Below are 24,645 nucleotides of genomic sequence, written 5' to 3'. Positions count from 1 at the left end.
TTTGAGATGGTGGATTAGTGCTCAGAATACTGAAGTTTATTGGCGTAATGCTTTTGACTTTTTAAAAACCTCTTCATAGAGCACCAGAAGAATGTATAGGAGAGTATAATACAACCCAGAGAGGCCTGGGGATGCTGCGGCTGAACTCTCAGTTGGGGCACTCTCGCCACCTAACCAGTTTGAGCAGGGTTTACTGAGTGGTAGCGTAACTCTACAGAGACCTGACGTACTGGAAAAGCTGCTCACTTATTTATTTTTTAAATATAAAAACACAGGAGTCCTTTGCAAGGTTAAGTCATCCTTAAGTCATCTAATCAAAATTAAGTATAAAATTCTTATAAAATGCGCTTGCCTCTGTTGTATTCATCTCTGTACTCTACATACAAATGCAAAGTGAGGCAGAAGATGAGATCACTCTCCAAACAATATAAAATAGAAATATGTTTGGCTGCTTAGAAGCTTCCACTAACTCAAATCTTTCATTTTGTATGCGAATTAAAGCCAAACTACTTTTACAAAATTGTCTTGCTTTAAAATAGTGATCAAAATCGAAGCTAAAAAAATTCGAATCCGAGTATAGAACAGGACTGATGGGGTTATCTACATCTCTTTTAGGAACAGATATTTCTCAAGTCTAAACTCAGCTTTGAATATTGTTTTAAGCACAGAACTGGGGGAAGCTACTTGACTCAGATTTCTCAGCCGAATTTTCAAAACAAGTCATTTCATGAACATACTTCATTACTTATAAAAGGTGCAAAAATGTAATAAGCAATAACCTTGTAAAATAATGTAAAGAATCCAGCCAGAAATTATTTTCCCTCAGATGTGTAAGCAATTTAAGTAATATAAGTAAGTGTACCTTTACTCCTGTAATGTGACACCAATGAGAAAACAGTGACTTGTCTAAGGATACATGGGTGAATTCTTTATTAATTCAAAACATTTTTAAAAAGTCAGTGTGTAATGCATGTGCGTTTTACAGTAATATCCATGGGTGTCCACAGTGTAGTCAAATGAAAACAGCTGTAGTTTGATTTACTTTGAAAAGTCAAAGATATATACTGTTTGAGATTTCTGAATTTTCTTACATTATTGTCATGCTCAACTTCTATTATATGTTGAAGATTCTAGCATTTTCAGGAAGTCTTATTGTACATAGGTAAAAATAATAAAATAGATTCCAGGAAGGAGGAATAAAAACCCAAAACAACGTAAGTTAGAGGAAAAATAATCTGGATTATCTATTCAATTTATAAGTACCTACAGTTATTTTGGCATTTCAAAATAACCAAGCATGGTATATCAAGTTATATTCATGCATTCAAAACTTCTTTATGGTCCACTAATAAATACTGATCAACTCCAAAATACGGATATAGATTATTAAGTACAATGAACATAGTAGCAAAAATTTACACATGTTCAATATGATAAATTTTACAAGAATCGAACACATTGAAATTATTTTTAATATTTAGCAAACATCTTAAAATCATATACAAGAAACATTGTATTTATCACAAATAGGTTAAAGCAAGATGGAAAAAAATCAAGTCTTTTACATTATTCCAGTATTCGGTGTTTATTGTTCAGTGAAAGGCAATATAGGAAAGTACTCACTAAAATGACCATCAATTCAGATTACCTTTTAAGACAGTAAGACTATAATCTTCACTACCCAAGAGATGTAGAGGATTAAGGTAATTATACACATAATTCAAGAGAAGAAATTCACTTTCACCCCCATTAAGTGAATATTCAAGTTAACACTATTTTGGAGTTTTACTTTCCTATATCAATTTCCAGTTCATTATATTTTCTTCATAGTGTTCGTTAGCAGTCATTTAGTGGAAACTAATAGCAGTGCAGAGGAATCTGCTCGGAGTATTATCTCAGTGTAAATGTCCAGTAAATTTACCTCCAAAATACCCTCTTAAAAAATGTATCACTTTACAGTGGAAAAATCTAACAGACACTACCTCAGTCAGATGATGAAGTTCAGCATCAACAATAAGTCATGTTGATGATGGTATGTACCTTTGATATGGTGTGATATGAACAGCACTTCTGTGGTCTTTCCTCCAAAATCTGATAACACCTGTCTAATCATGGGAAAACGATCAGAAAAATTACAACTGAGGAACATCTTACAAAATACTAGGCCTGTAACTCCTCAGTATTGCCAAGGTTATCAAAAACAAGAGAAGTTTGAGAAAATATCATAGCTGAGAGGGTAACATGGTGACTAAATGTAATACTGTATCTTGAACCGAATCCTGGAACAGAAAAAAAAAATTATGAAAAGCTAAGAAGGACAGGGAAGCCTGGCATGCTGCAGTCCATGGTGTCTCAAAGAGTCAGACATGACCGAGCAACTGAACAATGATAAAGGAATCGGAATAAAGTGTGGACTTAATAATGCGTTGATATTGGTTCGCTGGAGAAGGAAATGGCAACCTACTCCAATATTCTTGCCTGAAAAAAATCCCATGGACAGAGGAGTGGTGGGCTACAGTCTTTGGAGTTGCAAAGAGTTGGATGGGACTTTGCGACTGAACATGCACAGATTGGTTCATTTATTGTGACAAATGTTTCATGGGTGTGACATGTATGGATCCTATCTGTAAGTTTAATAAAAAATTTTATGAACAAACAACTACCTTTTATTCTCTTACTTTCATGATAAACTTATTTTAAAAATCATACTACCTTAATATTAAAAAGCATGCTTTCTAGTCCATGGCAGTGTCAATGTTTCTACTGGCTGTATTTTTTAACTTGGGTTTTAGCTGTAACTCCTACATACTTACTTCGCAAATTAACCGATAAACTCTCCTATGTTTAGGGATGTTTATTTCCTGTGGAATTTAGATTTCCAAATGATTTCTCTTAAACTTTGATTTAAACCTACAATATTATACACACACTCACACGTCTGCATATATGCATCTAAATATATCTCTGTGTGTGTCATTGAAAGAAACATATTTCTTGTTTGTAGATTGAATGTGATGTTGGTGAACTGAGAACAGTGATTTTGAATCACATTATTGAACAAAGCAATAACATATTCATATATTCTTCCATCTTAAAATGAGCTTGATTGTATTTTTTGAATGAATAATTCAATCAGATTTTTAAAGTACAGTTTCAAAAAAATATGGGCAAGTGCATTGAAGGCATTTAACACATACATTCTTGAAATGGGAATTACTGAGCTAGACAACTTTGATAAAATAATAATATGTAACACTTCACTCTTTCCATGTTTAATTCATTCTCATGGCAATCCTGTAAATTTTTATATCCTTCATTTGAAGAGAAAGAAACAGGTTCAGAGAGGATAAATGATTTGCCCAAAGTCACATGAGACAGATGTATAACTGGAAGTCAAATTTATAATTAATGCCTGATATTTGGAAAGTAAATGTATCTCTCTGTGGACTGTTGTGTGTTACAAGGATACTACTAAGAGTGCTACAAGGAAGATCTGAAACCAGTTTTTGATATCAGTTTCACTGGTAAATATTTGCAGTTGTAGCAAGTAAGGAATAACTAAACTTTTTATGGATTATTTTTCTTAGAAGAACAAACTATATTGGTCAGAGATTTTTTTAAAAGAACTGAAAAGGGCATACAAATTCAAGTGTTTGCAAGTTATACTTTGAAAACTTAAGGTCATAAACTGTGAGTATAAATACAGGTCAAAAAACAATTCTAGAAATATCTTTCCCACTTTTCAAAATAATTTGCCATCTAATGCAAAGTTTTCAAAGCTTGTGTTTGATAGGGCCCTCTCCATAGATTTTTTAGGTGGCCTATTTTCTATTTTCTGACTGTATTTTAAATTTCTTTCTTGCATACTTCTTCCTCAAAGTGTCTGGTATATTGCCATTTTGTAAATATAGTTTGTTACAACTACAATATGACATTTTTTTCAATATAAGTTAAAAGTGTATAGAAAAAAAAGGATACATTCAAAAATAAGAATCAGGTATTATTTTAAATCAGCTTAATGGGGTGAAAGTGTATTTTTGCCCCTAATAAATAAATACTATTTACCTATTTCTATAGTCCTTTTGCAAAACTGAACTCTCAGGTAAATACATGACACACATTTCATTCCACACTTACAACCTAGGCAGCATGAAACATACTAATAAACACCCCATGCACCATGACCAAATATCAACTGGTCATCTTATGTACATATTTTAAGATTAAAAAAAGTGACCACATTATGGTCTTGACTTTTGCACTTCATAGTGTTGATATCAAAATTGTGTCTTGCTATTGTTCTTTTGCTAGTGCGCCTACTGCACTTAGAGCTGCCCTATAACACTGTTGGGATATCTATTACCTTTGGGTAACATAATAACCATTATTCAAAGTAAAGAAGCATCATCCATCCATTTTTAATGTGATCTAAGTTCAAAATCCATCTCGGAACAAATCTCTCCAATTTATATAAATATATATGTATATTTATATATGACCTATATCCTCTACTTTTCTTTCCATTATAGACACATCTGAACTTAGGCATTATTTAAAGAGCATTAACCTCTTTCTGTGTACATTAGCAGATTCTAACAGTATACAAAGATATTTCGGTAATGTAAAGCATAAAGTGTACCTTCTAAAGTGCTAATTTTTCCCCAGGGAGGAACTTACTCTATAGAAAAAATCAAACTCTACCAAAACAAATATTGTGCTCTTAGAATGGTAGCATAGACACCAGTTGAGGGCTTTTTTTGTTTGCTTGTTTATTATAGCTCTGTAATTAAAACAGAAAGAATTACACCATACTTTAAAAATTGGTAGAGTTGCAGATACATAGACATACTGTTAGATACACTTAAAACATTTTGAAATTAAAAGAGTTACTCTTCCCTCCCCTGAAAATAGGAATTTAGCACAGAAGTCCTCACATAGTGTGGTTATCAACATTTGATGTGTAAATCTACCCTAGACTCATTCTCAACACATTTCTAATCAGGTTTCAAAAGGGTATATCAGCTTCAAAATCTGTATTCTACAAATGCCCCGGGTTAGAGATTAGGACTCTTTATAAGGGCCCTATCTTTTACATTTGGTAAAATATTAAAAGTATTGTCAAACAGACAATTCATCTAATAGTCCAAAGTATCTTATAAAGATAACTTATGACTAGCAGGTCACCATCATATATAGTAACAACAAGAATATAAAGTCTACACTTAAAAAATTTGATTCATGCGGTGTATCATAGTATATTACGTATTTTCTAGTCATGTGTACCATATATTGTGCCTCAAACACAGAAACAAATATGATATTACAACATATATGTGTATACATCATTGTAGCATAACAAACTCAATTCTAATCAAGAAAAAAAATAATTTAGGAACAATAAACTTCATGATAGAAGTGATGATTCTTTTAGGTCTTTCTTCACTCGTTAGGAAAAAAATACGACTTTTTGTAAACATCTTCACAGCTCTCTTTTTCCACTATGTTACTGAAAACTATTATTCAAACAGTAAATATTTAATTGACATGGATAAAGCATGTCTTAACACTAACACTTTCAGACAAAAACAGGCATTTGTTAAAAGAAATGTTTATTATAAATATTTTCTATCTTATATTTTAACTACATTTTCATAAAGAATGTATTTAAAAGTGCTGAATATGGTAGGATAGTCAGCAACGCCAGTGTAAACAGAATGCTTTGTTTTCTACTCTGCAAATGTTTTTTTTTAATCCCATTTTGTCAAACACTGCAACAGTTAAAATATTTGCATAGGGAATAGATTATAGCCCTTTTAATCATATCTCCTGAATGCTATACAAATTAGAAAATCAAATTCACATAAAAAAATTCTTGAAATGTTTAACTTTATGGAAAAAGAAAATTACGATGCCAACCTTTCAAGTAAAGTAAATTTTAAAAAGAAAACCCCAAAGTTGTTTTTCTTAAAAAAAGTTTAATAAATTAAAAAAATGAGAGGTAGTTAAAAAATGACAAAGGAAACTTATAATTTTAATATCATCCTTAATATAAGGCCAGTATTCTTAGTGGATATAAATATTTTTAAAACTTTCATTTTAGGTTACTCAATATTATACTTATTAAGTTTAAGATTAAAAAAATAGCCTCCAGGGGATATTAATATTCAAATCTAACACTTTGATATAAATATGACACTGTTGTTTGTGTGTGCATGATAGGATACTGTTTCCTTGAATGTCAAAAGTACATGCCAAGGTCAGGCAAGTATTTTTTGTCTTAAAAGATTTAGTGGTACTTATAAAAAAATAATATGGCAGCTAAAACATTTGAGGACTGTTCTGCCTTTCAATTAGGGATGAGAAGTAATAGTTTGGTTTTAACATATTTTAAATAAGTTATTTTTAAGATACTATGTGAAAACAGTTAAGGTCTGAAGTAGAGAATTATCTTCTAAAGAACCCCTATAAAACTTTTCTTCGTTAAAAACATTAGCTTTTACTGGATTTCACTTTCAATGAAAATATGCCACAGTCCAGATGCTATTCATCCAAAGTTTTAAGATGCTACATATAGGCATTCCTTTATTAAATCTTTTCTTTATATTCCAAAACTAAGTTATCAACCTTTTTTTTTTCTTGCTAAAGTACATACTTTATGCAACCATTTTAGAACTGGAGAGCCAGCCTTTAATAAATTAATTACAGTATTGGACATCTGATATATACATAGATTCATTTTCTTCTATTACAACTAAAAACAATATCACTTTTTGATTTGTCATTGAGATAGGATATCTTCAAATTGTTTTGTGCTTTTCCTTTTTTCCTCATATATTTATATATATTATGTTTTACATAGCAAATTCTTCTGTAATGAAAACGCCACAGTTTTGGCAGTGAACAACCAGAGGAATTCCCCATGAGGATTTTCCAACAAACAGAGATAAATAGCTCTTTTTTTCATGTACAGAAATATTGGCTTCAAAATTAGTGTACTGAACACAGTATATAGCATGTTGACTATCAGAGTTACAATTTTAAAATTGGCTTTTTCTGTCTTAGATTATATTTAAAAATGCAAACCACAGCCAACTTTTGGGCAATTATTTCTATAAGACCATATTGCACAAAAGTCCTTAAATACAGATATAAGTTATGCCATTTGGATTTAAGTGTTGCGACAACTATGTGGCAAATGAAGCGGGTTTACTTGGCACATGCAGTCTCTGGGTACACTAGGAGACTGTTCATAGAACTACAAGTACAGTTTGCTTGCAAGTAGAATGCGTGTTCAACAAAATAAACTTAATTTGGCAATTCATTGTTTCATGTGGTATTTTCTCCAAAGTAACCACGGATAAACCTTGATAAAAATGGAGACAGACCATATGGTTGTATTTTCACAGTAGCCTGAGGAATGCTAAACTGTAGTTCTCCAGGAACTCAGCTTCAGGTGTTACATAATTACTTTTATTTTTCATCGCAGCCCTCCAAAATGATTTTCTTTAATAAAAATTAAGATTCAGAAGTAGAGCTGGCAGTACTTTCAACAAATGACTTATAAATTTGAGAGTTCAAAAACCTGGGGAAAGAATCTCTGTGCATTAAGGTATATATCTGGAGTTGGGCATCTTCATACATGTGAGGATTAGGATCCAACAGATTTCTATTGATCACCTCTCTAACTCGAGAATCGAGACTGACCTAAAAAGAAATAAGAGCAGATACATTAAATAATATTTTGTCAAAAGATCTCAATCAAGTAACTATATGCTCATGACATTTCAGAGAAAGCTTAAAGAGTAAATCTAAAAATCATGAGGTTATGTTTTCAAAGGTTTCATAACCCTGCAGACTTTTCTCCTTCAAAAATGGAATTAAACAAAAACCAACTTTTAAAGCAAAATTTGAGTTCAGATATCTTGGCTTACTTGGATGTACCTCTTCTATGCATTCATTCAGGAGTTTTTGACAATTTCTCTCGTGTTACAGTGCTAGAGAGTCCCCTAGCTAGAATACAAAGTTGAGTGTGTGTGTGTGTAAGTTGCTCGGATGTGTCCAACTCTTTGTGACCCCCATGGACTGTAGTCCACCAGGCTCCTCTGTCCATAGAATTCTCCAGACAAGAATACTGGAGTGGGTTGCCATTCCCTTCTCCAGGGCACCTTCCTGATCTTCTCCTGGGTTTCCTGAACTGCGGGCAGATTCTTTAGGGTCTGAGCCACCTAGGAAGCCCCTAACCAGGATGGAAAGTTGCCTCCTCCTATTATGTGACTGCTGGGCTGACTCTCTTCATTGAGCAAGATAAAAATCCAGCAGAGAGTAGTTCTCTGTCAAAACAGCATGTCAATTACATACCGATGCCTGACAGGTTCACGTCCCAGCAAGTCCTGTTGTGTCAGGAGGACACGGGGGACGTGGAGGGGCTGAGCAGAGCAGACCAGGCACATACTCTTCAGGTCTTACGACTATAACATGTCCACACAGAACACGCTATCGTCCTTCCCTAGGAATACGTCCACATGACTGTACTAAAGATTAGAAGAACAATTTCTTGAAACGCCATCTTTGAAAGGAGAAATGTCAGTAGGAACTCAGAGTACCCATTAAAGTAGCCATACAGTGTTATTTGAAAAGTGTAAAGAAATTTTAAGAAATTAAATTCTGCAAGTGATTCAGGTTTGTTTGGTTTTTTTTTCCTCCCTGAATGCTAATCCTGTAGGAACTGGTAGGGTAAGTTGGAAAAGGAATGGGGAAGATTAAATAGCAATAAAGGCATGCCTTGGGGAACAGAACTAAGCTCTTTCCTGAAACGAAAGAAAAAACCCTCCAAGAGGCAAAACACCTCTGAGTCTGATTAGTGTCTGACGTCCTCACTGTTGAACAAAGGCTAAGGCATGGTGATCCATGGTTAACCTGTTTCATGATGTACTTCTATGCAAACCCTTCCTATTTATAACTAAGGTTTTGTCACAAGCATCTTGCAAACGCTTTGTTGGTTCTGGCTTCATTTTCCACCCATTCTTTGGACTAAGCCTGGGATCTGAGACAGTCCCGATGAGAGAAGCCACTCATATTCTCTCTGGTGTCCCCGGATTCCTAAGCATTATAGCTCATATGGAGTTGAGTTCATAGGAACACCCCAGGATGACAGCTATCGGGGGAAGATGTATCAGGAAGTGGTGATTCAGACTAAATTTCTGTGGGTTTGCTAGACTAAGTTACACAAAGACAAAATTAAACGTTTCTTGGCTGAACTATGTAATATTCTCTCTAAATTCTAAGAAAAAAAAATGTTCTGGAAATGGATCAAGTTTTATTCTGTGTTACTGCCACAAGGATCATCATCAAGTACAAAGTAAAAAAGTACAGAATTTTTAGCTAAACTTCTTGTTTAAAAATATTTCTGTCTCTTGCTCAACAGGAGAATGTTGATACTGAAGCTTAAGCTGATAGGTCTTGTTCTGAAATGTGGTATTATGGTAAAGTGAATCTTAACAAACATATTCTACTATTTTTTGCAAATGGTGCTCTTACTTTCAAACTTGCATACTTTTTGTTTCATTGGAGAAAGGAACACTAGATTAGTGATAAAGAGATAAAAGAGGTCTTTATTTAGTAAATAATAGCATATTGAATATATGCTATTTAACACATATGTTCCCTAAACATATATATTTAACAGATGATAAACTGACAGCAGTTTATCAGTTGCTGGAATGATATTCGTTATCTTAAGACAGAAAGCAAAATAACTTGAATTATTAAATGTGTTGCATTTTCATTGTATGATTTAAATTTTATTTTCAAACTAAAAACAGTAGTGAAATATCATAGAGAAGGTAGTACCATTCAACATTTAGTAATCTGTAACAAAAACACATTTGCTATTTCTATTTAAAAAAATAAAATATTTACCTTAATATCTGGTGGTTTGTTTGAAAAGGTTGTCTGTCAGTCAAAAGACGTGTAGAGAGGTCAAATGACAAGGATAAAGCCCATGAGTATGACAAGCTATAGTTTCATCTTGTGGCATCTTTGGGCTTCGATTGTGGACCATCTATAATACAAATTAGTGCGGGTGGATCCCAGCATGGGCCTGAGCCTAGGCCCCCTAGGATTCACCCCTGAGTAGCGCCATCTCATCTGGGGTCCAGTGCCTACCTAAGGCACCGGTGAGGTTCCTGTACAGACTTATCTTAAGAGAAAAGAAAGTAGCTCTGAGACAACCACTATTCTCAGGTAATGCAAATTCTTCTCTTACTCAGTCTTCCCAGGCTCCCGTTTAGGTGGGCGAAGGAAGCAATGTGTGCTCAGTCGAGCCCCACTCTGCGGGACCCTTTGGACTGTAGGATTTTTCAGGCAAGAATATTGGAGTGGTTTGCCATTTCCTGCTCCAGGGCATCTTCCCGACCCAGGGATCGAACCCATGTCTCCTGCATCTCCTGAAAGATTCTTTACCACTGAGCCACAGGGCAAGGGGCCAAAGCAGGGCTGCGATGCCAGAGTTAAAAGTCGATCTGCTCCTGTGGGGCCGGGCACGAGACAGCCCTGATAGACCTGGCAGCCCTGACCTGGCAGTCTTAGCAGCACTGGAGAGGCTGGCAGTGTTGAGAGGTGGTAACTGAAGCTAATGAACTCGGAACCCTCCACTGCCACAGGGAGGAGGCAGGGAAGAAGAAAAGTACATGGCTTACAAACATAAAAATGTCCACCAGCAACTCCATAAACTAGCTGGGAGGAAAATGAAATGACAGCTAAAGGTTCAATAAGAGTGTGGGGGTAAAATGGGGAGAATGAAAACAGAAATCTTGTTTGTGTGGCTGGGGGAAACCTGGGTCAAGCTGAATTATATACTATGCATGGAGCCAATTCACGAGAAGTAGGTGGATATTGCCAAAAGCCAGCACACCAAGGGCCTGACTTCCCCTTCTCGCCATAAAGATGCAGTGAAAATTTTGATTCTTTGGACATTGCTTTGTGTCGAATTATACTGAAAATGATGAATTACCACTGAAAGTCTTTCATCCTCATAAAGACCCTCCTAGGTCAACTTAATTCCTTGAACATTTTTTTTTACATACCATGATTTAATTTTCCTCCAGTTTTTCATTTTATTTTTAGTTTTACCGAAGCTGCTTTATTTACAATTTTTCCCTAAGTAAAACACTTATTAATTTTTTTTCCTTTATAAGTCCATGTTAAATTTTTACCAATTATAGTTTCTGCTACTGGAGATGTTCTTTACAATTTTAACTAACTTCGGTCTTCTCATGTAAAATTTTGTAGATCTGAAGGCTACCTGGTTCTCCTGTCTGTTTTAAAACACTTTTTACCACGTCCATTTTTTGTTGTATTACTTTGTGTCAGTTATTTCTATGGAAAATAATTATAAATTACAAATAAGACTGATTATTGGGATGCATTTCTCGAAGCAAAGGTCATTGATACCATAAAGTGGAGTAACCATATTCCTGGTGACACTTAAGTGATGGGAAAGTTTATCTTGCTTCTGAGGGACAGTTCAGACATGTGGTTAAGGTTGCTAGTCCTCACTGTGTCTTAAGTTTGGGTTCACAGAAGTCCAGAGTTGTGTCATGAATACAATACTAGACAATAGAATGACTAACGAGCAAATTGTAGTTGGAAGAGCCGCACTTGGAATCAGAAGATCTTGGGCTTGTGCTCTCTCTCTACCAGATATGAATTTACTGTCCTTGCTTCACTTCTTCGAATCAATTGGCTTTGCTATCAAATGGTGCCATCTGTCCTAGAGGCTAAAGGATTATTGTGAGATTTATATTGTAATAATATCCATAAAAGCATTTTATCGACAACATAGTTTAAGCCCGATGTAAGATAATAATAGTACTACTGCTACTAATTGATCATACGTATAACAACACCTTTTTGGTCAAACCCAATGCCTTTAGACTTCATATCAGCTTGAATTTTACCTTCTCAGAGTGACTTTACTGGACTAACCTTATTCTAATGACATCACTTGACCTCCACGCCATCATAATGTTTATCGCGATTTTTAATTACCTGTCTTTGACATGATTTGTCTGTCTTCCTAAAATGAAAGCTCCAGAAGGCTCACCATCACATCCCTAACATCTAGGCCAGCACCTGGCTCACAGGAAGTACTCAATGCATATTTTTGAATGATAATATGCACACACAAAGAAAACTAGGAAGATATAATCACATGAGCCCTGTTAGGAAAAACTGATTTAAATATCAAAACTGTTAAATTCACATAATTTTGCATGAACAGGCATCTGTCTGTGTGCACACATGGGACCATATGTCTGTCACATATACAATATTTTTAGATAATTTTGGTTTTTAAATAGGCTTTTTGCCTCCTCTTCCTAGATAGCAACTATTAATAGAAGGCGTTTAGGTGAAATCAGAAGAAAACAGTTCCTACTACTATATAAACTGTCATTCAGCAGAGCCTGAAAGTCATAGATTTAGTGGGTTTTAGAGTTTTTCCCATGCCATCATTCTCTAAAACGAGGAAGCTGAGGCCACAGAACACTGGAGTGAGTTGGTTAGTGTTCGACGGTTAAGTGGCAGGCCTAGATTACAGCATGGTTAAGGATAACAGCACCGCTAGATATCTGAACACACATGGTTTTCTGTAATTCTGATAAGTCTTACAGTTGTTGCAGGATTTAGAATTATCTCTTTGCTCAATAGCTCAATGCTGCTTAAGTTGGTTACAACTTTTAATCAGGCTGTTTTATTAAAGTTATTCTGCTGAGCTTATCTTTTCAATACTTAATATCAGCTGCCACTGGCAACTGCAATGCTTAGCAAGGCTACTATTCGTCTTCAGTTCCTCGCTACTACTTTCCTTTGAGGTACCTTTGAGGACCTCACATAAAAAGAAAACTTACTTTTGAAAGAAACGACATATTTTTGTTTTCAGATTTTTTAAAACTTAAAATGTGGTCATTTCCCCTCTTGAAATGGATGCTACACCAAGAATGAGAGATTTATTGATTCCTGATTGTCAACATCTATCTTATAATGTTTAAGTTGTTAAAAATGCATATAACACAATCAAAACAACAAAATGTAATTTTCAGCACACTGGCTTCATGAAGGAAATATGCTATGCTGATAACATTTTAAGAATGGAAACCTCCTCTACATTTAATAGGCTTTCCTGAAGACTCTTGAGAGTCCCTTGGACTGCAAGGAGATCCAACCAGTGCATCCTAAAGGAGGTCAGTCCTGAGTGTTCATCGGAAGGACTGATGTTGAAGCTGAAACCAATACTTTGACCACCTGATGCGAAAAACTGACTCATTGGAAAGACCCTGATGCTGGGAAAGATTGAAGGCGGGAGGAGAAGGGGACGACAGAGGATGATATGGTTGGATGGCATCACCAACTCAATGGAGATGAGTTTGGTTAAACTCCAGGAGTTGGTGATGGACAGGGAGGCCTGGTGTGCTGCCGTCCGTGGGGTCACAAAGAGTCAGACATGACTGAGCGACTGAACACAACTGATGGCTCAATTGGTAAAGGAACGTCGGCAGTGCTGGAGACCCAGGTTCTATCCCTGGGTTGAGAAGATCCCCTGGAGAAGGAAAAGGCAACCCAATCCAATAATCCTGCCTGAAAAATTCCATCAACAGAAAAGCCTGGCAGGTTACAGTCCATGGGGTTGCAAAGAGTTGGACATGACCGAGCAGCTAACACTTTTCTACATTTAACAAAGGAGAACATGATGACCCAATCAAATGACAGTAAAATGAAAGTCTGGTGATGAAAGCTGAGGTTCTGGTTAAGAATAAAGTCCTGACAACTTGCAGCTATTTAGTTACTGCCATTTTACAAATGATTCAAATGTTCACGTTCTTTAAAAATATTCTAAGTAGAAACCGTTTTAGAGTTTCAGAGGTAGAAAGGCCTGATTATCTCGCTCCAAAGTAGGAAATAGATTCTGAACTCCATCTGGTTCGCAGTGGCTGCTGTGTGGATTGTGTTAAGAGAGATTCTGAGGTTGAATCTGGGTGCAACAGGGAGGATCATGGTATGCATGGGTTAGTCTCACAGTCGTGTCTGACTCTTTGTGACCCCATGGACTGTAGTCCACCAGGCTCCTCTGTCCATGGGGTTTCCCAGGCAAGAATACTGGAGTGGGCTGCCATTTCCTTCTCCAGGGGAGCTTCTTGACCCAGAGATCGAACCTGGGTCTCCTGAATTGCAGGCAGATTCATTACCACCTGAACCACCAGGGACGCTCAATGATGAGTAACTGACCATGTCATTTGCTGGGAGAATGCAGTGGTACCACAAGGGCCTTAATAGCTGTCACTCTGGGCTTGGTTCACGATCCTCTGTGTCGCTTTATACTTTCATTTTTGTAAACAAATCAGCTGAATACAGAGGCCCAGATAAAAGTGAATTAATTTATCCCAGGCCACGCAATGAAGTTGGAGCTGCATCAGGACTAGAATCCTCTCCACCTGAGTGTTAATTTAGTGTTTTCACTACTGTAGAGTCAGGGATTTCTGAAGTTGAAATTAACATGCTAGTAAAATTCAAGTAGAACTGATGAGATGCTGAGGTTCTAAAGAGACCAGAAACCTGGAGAATGTATTTTTTAGGATGCAGAATTTTAATGGTGTTAGAAATACAAAGTAAGGCTATAGAAAAAATTATCCCCACCTTGTTTCTATAAATACTTTTTTTTATGTTAACACAGGAAAAAAAAAGAGACAGTCTTTTGTGTATCCAATCCAAGATTTCTCATTTTGCAGAGCCAATACTAGGGTACTCTGGAATACCAACGGCACTTATAGAATGACTGATACATTAAAAAAAAATTACTTAGGTATACTCGATGGGAGTGAAATGGCTTATATAGCATTCCAAATAGAGAGTCAATAGAGTAGACACAGTAAAAATGAAGGTCGCTCAGTCGTGTCGACCATGGAATTCTCCAGGCCAGAATACTGCAGTGGGTAACCTTTCCTTTCTCCAGGGGATCTTCCCAACCCAGGGATTGAACCGGGGTCTTCTGCATTGCAGGCAGATTCTTTACCAACTGAGCTATGAGGGAAGCCCAGAATAGACATGAACTCTTCTTACAGATTTCAAGGTAAGGAGTGTGAGACAGGGGGCCACGTCCAGTGTGGTAGCAGGTAGATGCACATGGCCTGTTTCCAGGGAACCTAATAAATGTCTGTGTGCAGGAGAGGGGAGTGAAGGATAGAGTCTGGGGGCAGAAAGTACCAGGTCAGAACGTTTACATGGACAGGTGAAATCACCGTGGATTAAGAGGGACAGAAAAGACAAGAAGAGGGTGATGTGCAGAAGAGAAGACATTCCAGGACACTCTAAATTCGCATTCTTAAAAGCCCTGGTGGAACTCACTTACTCAGCACTTCAGAGGCTGGGCAACTATGAGCCGCTCCCCCTCCAAGTGCTTGTAACTCTGGGAGCTGGACCCTTTCTCAGGAGCAAGTTGATTTTTTAAGTTAAGGGAAAGGTATTAAACTGGTTGCTTGAAATATTCCTTATTTATTGGGAACATTCTAGCAATGGGAAGAAGAGCTTGCACTTAACAGTAACAGGAAAACTAGAACAAGGTAAATGATTGCCATTACACATCTCTCCCCCAAGAAGAGCAGCAGTCACTCAGTCGTGTCCGACTCTTTTCAACCCCGTGGACTGTAGCCCACCAGGCTACTCTGCCCATGGGATTTCCCAGGCCAGAATACTGGAGTGGGTTGCCATTTCCTCCTCCAGGGGATCTTCTTGACCCAGCGACCGACCCTGCGTTTCCTGTGTCTCCTGAATTGCAGGAGGATTCTTTACTGCTGGGCCACCAGGGAAGCCCAGTGGGTCATAAAGGGTCATTTTTCAGTTCTATAAAAATTCTAATATAAGCATCTCATACAAGCATCAACACCAACATGCTTTTTTGAAGCATCAACATTCCCCTCCCTCCCCAAACCAGAGGTTTTCAAACCAGTAGGTATGTGGGAAACTGATTAAAGGTACAGATTTCTGGGCTCTATTTTCCAAAATTCAGGTTCAGAAGTTCTGAGTCAGCCTCGAGAACTTGCTTTTCAAACAAATGCTCTAGGAGATTCTCAGACAGGTGATCTGAGGACCACACTTTGAGACACATTGCCCCAACGTAAGCTCTTTTCCATTCTAGTTGAACTCTTGGTCAATTGTATTTACCAGGCTTCCTAAGGTTAGTTCTGAAAAGCAAGTAGACTATCACAGGAGTCAGCCAGAGATAAACGATCAAAGGGGGAAACCTAACCTTGAAACACTTGCTCAGGTAGATTCTTAGAATGGAATCTAGATTATCTACCCAGATAAATCTTCTAGCCTCTCCACACCCAATGCATTACTCAATTCGGACAGAGGTCCTTTTAGGTTCATCCTTGGTCTTAAGAAGCCCACATCAATCCTTTCCAGATTTTTACCTCTTTTGGTGAGAGTATAGAAATGTAATCGTCATATATCATCCTGGCCTTTTCTTCAATTACTTTTTTGTTCTGCTCTTTCTTTAAGTCTTCACAGGCAAGCCAGAAAAGTAGGTTCTCTTCACTGTATTCCGTTCGCAGGAACTCCCTGAAGAGGTTTCTTCCTGCCGGGGCCTTCATCATCTTGTCAAAATTTTGAGACCAGGACAAGACTTCATCTGAAGTGGGGTTTTGGCTGCAGAGACAGGAGGGGGCCATTATCAAAAGCAACTTCGGTGCAGGGATGAGAAGTAGATAGAAATGCTGCCATCTAGTGGTCATGTAGACTCAGTCCAGCCTGACCTTGCAAACATCTGCCAGGACGGGGCTAGTTATTTCTGCGTCATGACAAAAATTCTTGTAGGTATATGCTATGTGTCTGGGAGTCAAGCATTGAAATAGCAAGGAGTGATACACACTTTGCACATGGTCATCATCAGCTCAGTTCAGTCACTCAGTCGTGACTGACTGTGACCCCAAGGACTGCAGCATGCCTGCCTTCCCTCTCCATCACCAACTCCCAGAGCTTGCTCAAACTCATGTCCATCGAGTCAGTGATGCCATCCAACCACCTCATCCTCTGTCATCCCCTTCTCCTCTTGCCCTCAACCCTTCCCAGCATCAGGGTCTTTTCCAATGAGTCAGTTCTTCCCATCAGGTGGCCCAAGTATTGGAGCTTCAGCTTCAGCATCAGTCTTTCCAATAAACACTCAGGACTGATTTCCTTTAGAATGGTCATCAAAGATTCCTAATGAAGCTTGGACATTTTTGAACTGTCACAATCTGCTGCAAGTCTATTACATTACTTTGAAAGGCAAACTGAACTTTTTTGTTTGCATCTGATGTAGATTTTAGTTTCCAGGCCATAAGATACAGTTTCTCTTTTCATCTCTAGTCACTGCATTTTCACTTTTCACTGAATCAAAAATAAGAACACATTGTGTGCCCTTTCACATATTTAGCTAAACTTTAAGAACTATTCTGGTAAACATTATGAGTGAATTGTTACCACTGAATGGAGTTACCACAGCTTTTGAACTGTGGTGTTGGAGAAGACTCTTTAGAGTCCCTTGAACAACAAGGAGATCCAACCAGTCCATCCTAAAGGAAATCAGTCCTGAATGTTCACTGGAAGGACTGATGCTGAAGCTGAAGCTCCAATGCTTTGGCCACCTGATGCGAAGAGCTGACTCATTAGACAAGACCCTGATGCTGGGAAAGGTTGAAGACAGGAGGAGAAGGGGACGACAGAGGATGAGATGGTTGGATGGCATCACCGACTCAATGGACATGAGTTTGAGCAAGCTCCGGGAGATGGTGATGGACAGGGAGGCCTGGCGTGCTGCATGGGGTCTGCAAAGTGTCAGACATTACTGAGTGATTGAACAACAGCAATGACAATTAAAAAGCATAGACCATTTACAATGACACCAGGGACTTTTTAGGTATCTGTATTCAGGTTTTTTAGCAATTATTTCCCTGCAGAACCTTATTTGCCTATACATCAAAGAAGTAAAGGAGAGAAGCAAGGAGAATTTTATGGCTAAATTGATCCTGATTTTGCTTTCCTATGCATTGGTATGTTTAATAATTTTCCAACCTAAAATACATTTGGTCAAAAAAGTAGTCATATTTATTTTTTCCTTACCTTTTGGACCCACTATTTTAAGTTGGATTGCTATTATTCCAAGATGTCTGAACTTCCTCATATGTTTAAAAAAATTTTAAAAGACAGAAAAACCACTATGAAGCCTCAGCATTAAAACCTTCTTCTGAGCAGCAGAAAAAGAAAGCATCTATCATTATACAAATAATCTACTTGCATTTTAATTCTATTCTGTAGATGCTGCATTTCAACTTCTCATTTTGGAGAAAATACTTGGTTAGCGTCTGTTCCAATGGAAATGGGACCAAGGACCAGACAGGTGCCTTTTCTGACTTAGGTAATTTCATATATCATTTTTGTTTTAGACTCTACACCTATGAAGAGAATGACTTAAAAAATTCTTAGAAAAGGGAATTAAAGAATTAGGGCAATTTGCGGGGGTGGGGGTGGTTAATTCATGTAGCAATCATTATTTCTGAAAAGAGAAGGATAAACTCAAGCAATGTTTTAGCCAATAGTTGAACAGAGCTAACAGAAAGAGTGATAAAAAGGAGTTGCAATCGCAAAACAAGATCTCCCAGACGGAGTGAGCATTCATTTCCCAAAACTGTTTTGAGAAGTACCGGGAAGCAAGAGACGATGGTTAAGCCCTGGGCAGAGGCAAACAGTGCGGACACACAAGACACAGTTACAGCACAGCTCACTCACCATTCCTCTAGGACCTGGATACTCTCCATCTTTGTGGTGTGCGTGGGTCTTCCTGCATTTTCCCCTCTTTCTTCATTCCTAACAGTGAGGCTGTAATGTAGTATAACACTTTATTTTGTCAAGGGAAAACCAATTATTTAAAGAAAAGAAAAAAAATGTTCTAGGAAAACACTTCATGGAAGAATTTTATTGTCAACTATGTGAGCGTATTCAGACTACAAACGAAACAGCACCATTTTAAAATGACAGCTAAGCCCACGTCCATGAAGGGAAAGAGAATTATCACTTAATAAAGCAAACCACAATCTCAAGAATGGGTGCTGTTACACCTTCTGACTTCATCCTTGCAAAATTTGAATTACTTAAAAGCTTTGCGACGCCCTATGTGATGATATGCTTCAAAATTTGATATATATCATTATGTTACTCTTTGGAGTAATGCTATTTTGACTTGTGGTTAGTTCTATTCTTGGTTTGATTTCAGCTGATTCTCCCCCCTTGATAGCTCTGCAGACCAGACTTTCTGTGATTCTTCCCATCATCACTCCATCCACTCAAGTTTGAGTGACAGCATTTGTGTTTGACATTTTCTTTGCCCTTTCATCTCTTTAAGTAAAGCTACAATAATCCTAGAGGAAAAGCTGGTTACTCTAAGGGTCTGAATAGGAGAGCATCGGGTGGGAGGCCTTTCTGTGTCTCTGGGAGATAAATTTGGGAATTCTATAGGATTATAGGAACTAGGTTATTGATATTTCTCCCAGAAATCTTGATTCCAGCTTGTGCTTCATCCAGCCTGACATTTCACATGATGTACTCTGCATATACATTAAATAAGCAGGGTGACAATATATAGCCTTGACGTACTCCTTTCCCAGTTTGGAACCAGTCCATTGTTCCGTGTCCAGTTCTAGCTGTTGCTTCTTGACCTGCATACAGATTTCTCAGGAGGCAGGTCAGGTGGTCTGGTATTCCCATCTCTTAGAGAATTTTCCAGATTTTGTTGTGATCCACACAGTCAACTGAGTGACTGAACTGAACTAGTAGGAACTAAGATAATCCCAGGGGCTTTACTAACCCAGAACAAGAATAAGAATTCTCTGATTCAGGTAAATGAGCATCGTGGCTCCAGGTATAGACAATGTGATGGGGAAGTTATGGGCAAACATGAAGAAGCAGGGTGGAGAGAATAACTCAGTGGCCTTGGAAGAGTCAAGCTACTGAATCAGCCAACTGATCCCTTCTGTCTAGAAGCCAAGAAGCTTCTCAGGAGCCTATCAGAGAACAAAGGAAGTTGGGATGACACCTCGTTCAGTTGTTCAGTCATTATTTATTCAGTATGGGGAAAGAGAAACCATTATTTTCTAGTGCTTATTATGTGCCAGGCACTGTCTTTTTACCTTTAATTTTACTCTCCCCATTTTATAGATGAGCAACGAGAGGCACAGAGTTGTCTGTTAGTCGCTCCGTAGTCTCCGATTCTTCGTGACCCCATGGACTGTAGCCCACCAGGCTCCTCTGTCCATGGAATTCTCCAGGCAAGAATACTGGAGTGGGTTGCCATTCCCTTCTCTAGGGGATCTTCCTGACTCAGGGAACGAAGCTGGGTCTCCTGCATTGCAGGCAAGCTCTTAGCCACCAGTGAAGTCCAGCTGGCCCAAAGGCAGGCGCTAAATAGGCAGTATGATTGGAATTTGAACCCAATTCTCCTGAACAACCCTATAACTGTTATTGAGTGCCTGTATCTGTTATTATGAATCATGCTCTCTGATAGAGACTACGGCAATAGACTACTTATGTGAATGTAGAAAATTGTCACTAAATACGGTTGTAGCTTAGTGCACAAAGGCTTCCAGTAATTAGCTGTTGTTCATCTGGAACATCTGGGAAAGGAAATTGAGACAACGTCTCATTAATTCATTCTCAGCTGCCAGGGTGAGGATGGGAGAAGGTAGCAAAGATTTGAAGGCAAAGGAGTCAATCTACAACTGAAAGTGAGACTAGATGGAAAATTGAGTCAGAGAGAACTTTCAATACCCTGAGATAAATGATAATGGAAAAGAATATAAAAAAGAATGTATATGTACAAGCTTGCGGGATGATCAGTCACTCAGTCGTGCCCAACTCTTTGCAACCTATGGGCTATAGCCCACCAGGCTCCTCTGTCCATGGAATTTTCCAAGCAAGAATACTGGAGTGGGTTGCCATTTCCTTCTCCAGGGGATCTTCCTGACCTAGGGATCGAATCCATGTCTCCTGCATCTGTGTGTGTGTGTGTGTGTGTGTATGTATACACATAAATCACTTTGCTCTATAGCAAAAATCAGCACAACATTGTGAATCAAATACAATTAAAAAATGTAATCCTCAAAAAAAAAAAAAAAATTGGACGATCTGGAGAAAAGAGAAACTTATAGGAAATAGAAAGGATTCTTCAGTCAGAAAAAGGACACCTCAATGAAAACAGTCATAATGAAATAAATTCAGTTCTTCTCTATCAACTTCTAGGGAAAGTGGCAGATTTTACTGGTGTAGAAAACCTCCTACAAAGGTAGTGTGGCCCAAGGAATTCTAGCCGATTGTCACTCAAACGTCCAGAAAATTGAGGCATGCCCTGCAGGGAGGCAGCAATTCTTGACAGCTCTCAGCCTTCAATGTAGGGGAGCCCTAGGAAGTGGTGAGGTGGGATTCAGAGAGCCCCCCAATTGGTTGGGGGGCTGCCTGTGGGTGCTGTGAATCGGCCTGCAGGTGAGGAATGTGTTGGAGGAGAGAGTCATTAACTTCTCCAAGTGTCTTTGAGGAACAGTGCCTCTCTGGAATTTGACATATTTCCAGTAATGATGGGAAAGTGGGTGGGGGAGGTAGGAATACACCATCGGTCATATTACGTGGAATTTCCTGGGAGAAGCTAATGATGGGAAATGCATAAAATATGCAATTTAGGGTGAAAGTGAAAGTCGCTGTTGTGTCCGACTCTTTGCAACCCCATGGACTACACAGTTCATGGAATTCTCCAGGCCGGAATACTGGAGTGGGTAGCCTTTCCCTTCCCCAGGGGATCTTCCCAACCCAGGGATCGAACCCAGGTCTCCCACCATTGCAGGGGGTTTCTTTACCAGCTGAGCTACAAGAGGAGCCCACAACTTAGGAGGTAAATTCTAAATAGAAAGATCACATTTAAATAGAAAATTAGTACTCATTCTGCCAAGCTTCACCGAGCTCTTACGTATGTGTGCACACATGGGGGGGACTATAAAAATATTAGGACATGAGGTTGCTTTGCTGATTAAATAGTAAACCCCTTAAGAAGTTATTTTGGTTACATTTCCACACCGTGTCCTATGGAGTGTGCTACACCGATGCAGATATCCTTAATTTCCACATCTGTGAAAAAAAAAAATATGTGTTCTCCATTGTGTCTTTGCTGAAGAGCAAAAAATCTGGACTCCACACACATGATTCACAAGTTTTTGAACATGAATTCTGGCTCCTGTGTCTGTTTCTGTGATATTTACAAACATCCCAAATGCCAGCATATTAAAGTGATCATTATGAAATATTGGGTGGTGTGTGTATCTTTTATTTCCACAGATGGTAAAATATGGACACACATTTGTGCTAAAACCACTTATAACAGACATTCCGTAAGTGCCTAACTGTTCACCATTTGCTCCATATCTTTTTTCATTTTTATTTTAGTTTTGACTGTGTCGGATCTTAGTTGCAGCAAGTGGGATCTTCTGTTGGGGCACTTGGGTTTAGATCCCTCGCATGTGGGATCCTAGTTCCCTCACCAGGGATCAAACCTGTGTCCTCTGCATTGCAAGGCATATTTCTAACCCTGGACTACCAGGGAAGCCCCTTGCTCCATTTCTTGATCTTGTATTGGATACAACAGAGCCCTGCAGAAAGAAATTGACTCTTAGCAGTCAGTGTGTCCTTTTTAATCAACTGCCTTTTAGGACTGTTCTCTAAAAATTGGTTTCAAAGTTTCAATTATCAAGAACTACTGATAATGCCATTTTAAAAGATGAACAGAAACGGAGAAAATGGCAGAACTTGGTACTAGACTGTTTTCCATCTATGTCTTAGACATGTCTGTCCCAAATTTCACTAGGTCCTGCTCTAATATAGCCAGTGTTTTTTTTTTTTTTCATTAAGGTAATAAAATACAGGACATATTTGCTCTGAATCAACATATGCATATAATACATGCTTAAAAAAGCTCTAAAAAGAAAAAAAAAAAACCAGTCATGAGTCACAGTGAAGACAAGTTCTTTTTCACTTTTGCACTGCTCCTAACATTTTAAACTAACATTTCCACTTTTTAAAACAACTTAAAGCCATTGAAGAGAACAGAATGCATAAACGATGCTCACCCCGGGAGTCTTGATCAAAGCTTAAATATTTTATGGGAGAAAATGCCAATAGTCTATGCTAAGCATATTAAAATAAGCATATAAAATCCCGTTAAGAGATTTTTTTCAAACAGTGACTTTAGGAAGAGAAATACATTTGGTATATTTTAGAGAATAAGGAAATATGTCCTTTTAATGTGTGGGTGGGTTTTTTGTTTGTTTACAGAGGCGTTTGGATGGTGGGGTGGGGAAAATATTACATCCTGCCCTTGATCCAGGTTACCTACTTGTTCTTCATCACGGCTATGCGTGGGGCCTATTTTGGAAGAGGATCTACTTTTTTTTTTTTAAAGAAAAACAACTGGTTCTTAGGGAGAATCCTTGAAATGGTTGTAAATAAGATGAAAACTTTATAGTAGCCCTGTTAACTCTGAGATAAAGGCTGATGACAAAACCACATACGTCTTTATACAAACCATCCACTGAGGAATTGATCAGATGTTTCAACTTTATACAGCATGACATTAAGGCTCAAGAAAGAATCAGTCATTGGTAAAAGAAGCTCATTATTTTGACGTTCTTACACTGTGCTATCAGCTTTCTTTATGTGTAACACTTCTACCTGAAATTTCCTAGTGCAAAAAGGGAATCAACTTCCTTCAGGTTCTGGAAAAGAATTGGTAAGTTATTCTTTAAACGTTTCATTTTTCTCCGTCAAAACATCAGGGTAAACCAATCCTGCAGCTTTCCTTAGGAGTCAAAGATGATTTACAAATGTGTATGAGACACCTGATTTATGCAAGAGCGTCTGAGTTGGAAAGTCAAGATGAAAGAGACACAGGCTCTGAAACTGAGGCGTCCGCCAGGTAAATGGGCATCACAGAGCGTTGTGATGAGGGCTGGGATACAGGTGTGTGCCAGATGGAGACCAAGACGAAGGGAAGTCCAAGCAGAGGGGGAAGCGATGTGCAGAGCTGTGAAAAGGCATGACATCAACACAGAACCAAGTCACAGATCAGGTGTTTCAAGACGGGAGCGATGAATTAAAACAGGCAGCGAGGCGTGATTAGGTGATGAGCCAAGAAAGCAATGAGGTGGAATCCCAATCTCAGATAGATCTCCTTTAAGATGATTTTGGCTTTCCCAGCTTTATTTTCCCTACTCACTATGGGAACAAAGACTAGCCACTTGCAGCACAAAGGCAAATCATTACACGTGCTTAATTCAGTTCAGTTCAGTCACTCGGTTGCTTTTGACTCTTTGCGACCCCGTGGACTGCAGCACGCCAGGATTCCATGTCCATCAAGGGAAAGGCAAATTGACTGCATATTTAAATGACAATTAAAATGACTGCATATTTAAATGACAAGTTTATCCGAGTTTTTCCTTTCAACTTGAGAGAATAAACCCTAACACTTTGCTGTCATTATGCAACCCTTTCTCATGCAACACCTTACCATTTCTTCCTCAC

General features: G+C 38.1%; 1 protein-coding gene across 2 annotated transcripts in view; it reads right to left on the bottom strand.

Moving 5' to 3' along the window:
• Positions 1–3,191: 3,191 nt before the first annotated feature.
• Positions 3,192–24,645, bottom strand: part of RGS17 (regulator of G protein signaling 17) — a 101,834-nt gene continuing 80,380 nt past the window's right edge. Inside the window, exons 3-5 of one of the 2 annotated variants that reach the window (XM_065931086.1) lie at positions 18,820–18,909; positions 16,467–16,701; positions 3,192–7,704 (exon numbers count right to left, since the gene is read on the bottom strand). In XM_065931086.1, coding sequence (XP_065787158.1) covers positions 7,516–7,704; positions 16,467–16,701; positions 18,820–18,909 — 514 coding nt within the window. In that variant the 3' untranslated portion in view covers positions 3,192–7,515. The remainder of the gene's footprint in view (positions 7,705–16,466; positions 16,702–18,819; positions 18,910–24,645) is intronic. The other variant, XM_065931087.1, reaches the window with a different exon arrangement.

This window comes from Muntiacus reevesi, chromosome 3 (assembly GCF_963930625.1).
Source record: "Muntiacus reevesi chromosome 3, mMunRee1.1, whole genome shotgun sequence".
Classification (NCBI taxonomy): domain Eukaryota; kingdom Metazoa; phylum Chordata; class Mammalia; order Artiodactyla; family Cervidae; genus Muntiacus; species Muntiacus reevesi.
The sequence above is the reverse complement of the archived record's forward strand: the minus strand, read 5'-3'. Positions and strand labels throughout refer to the sequence as shown.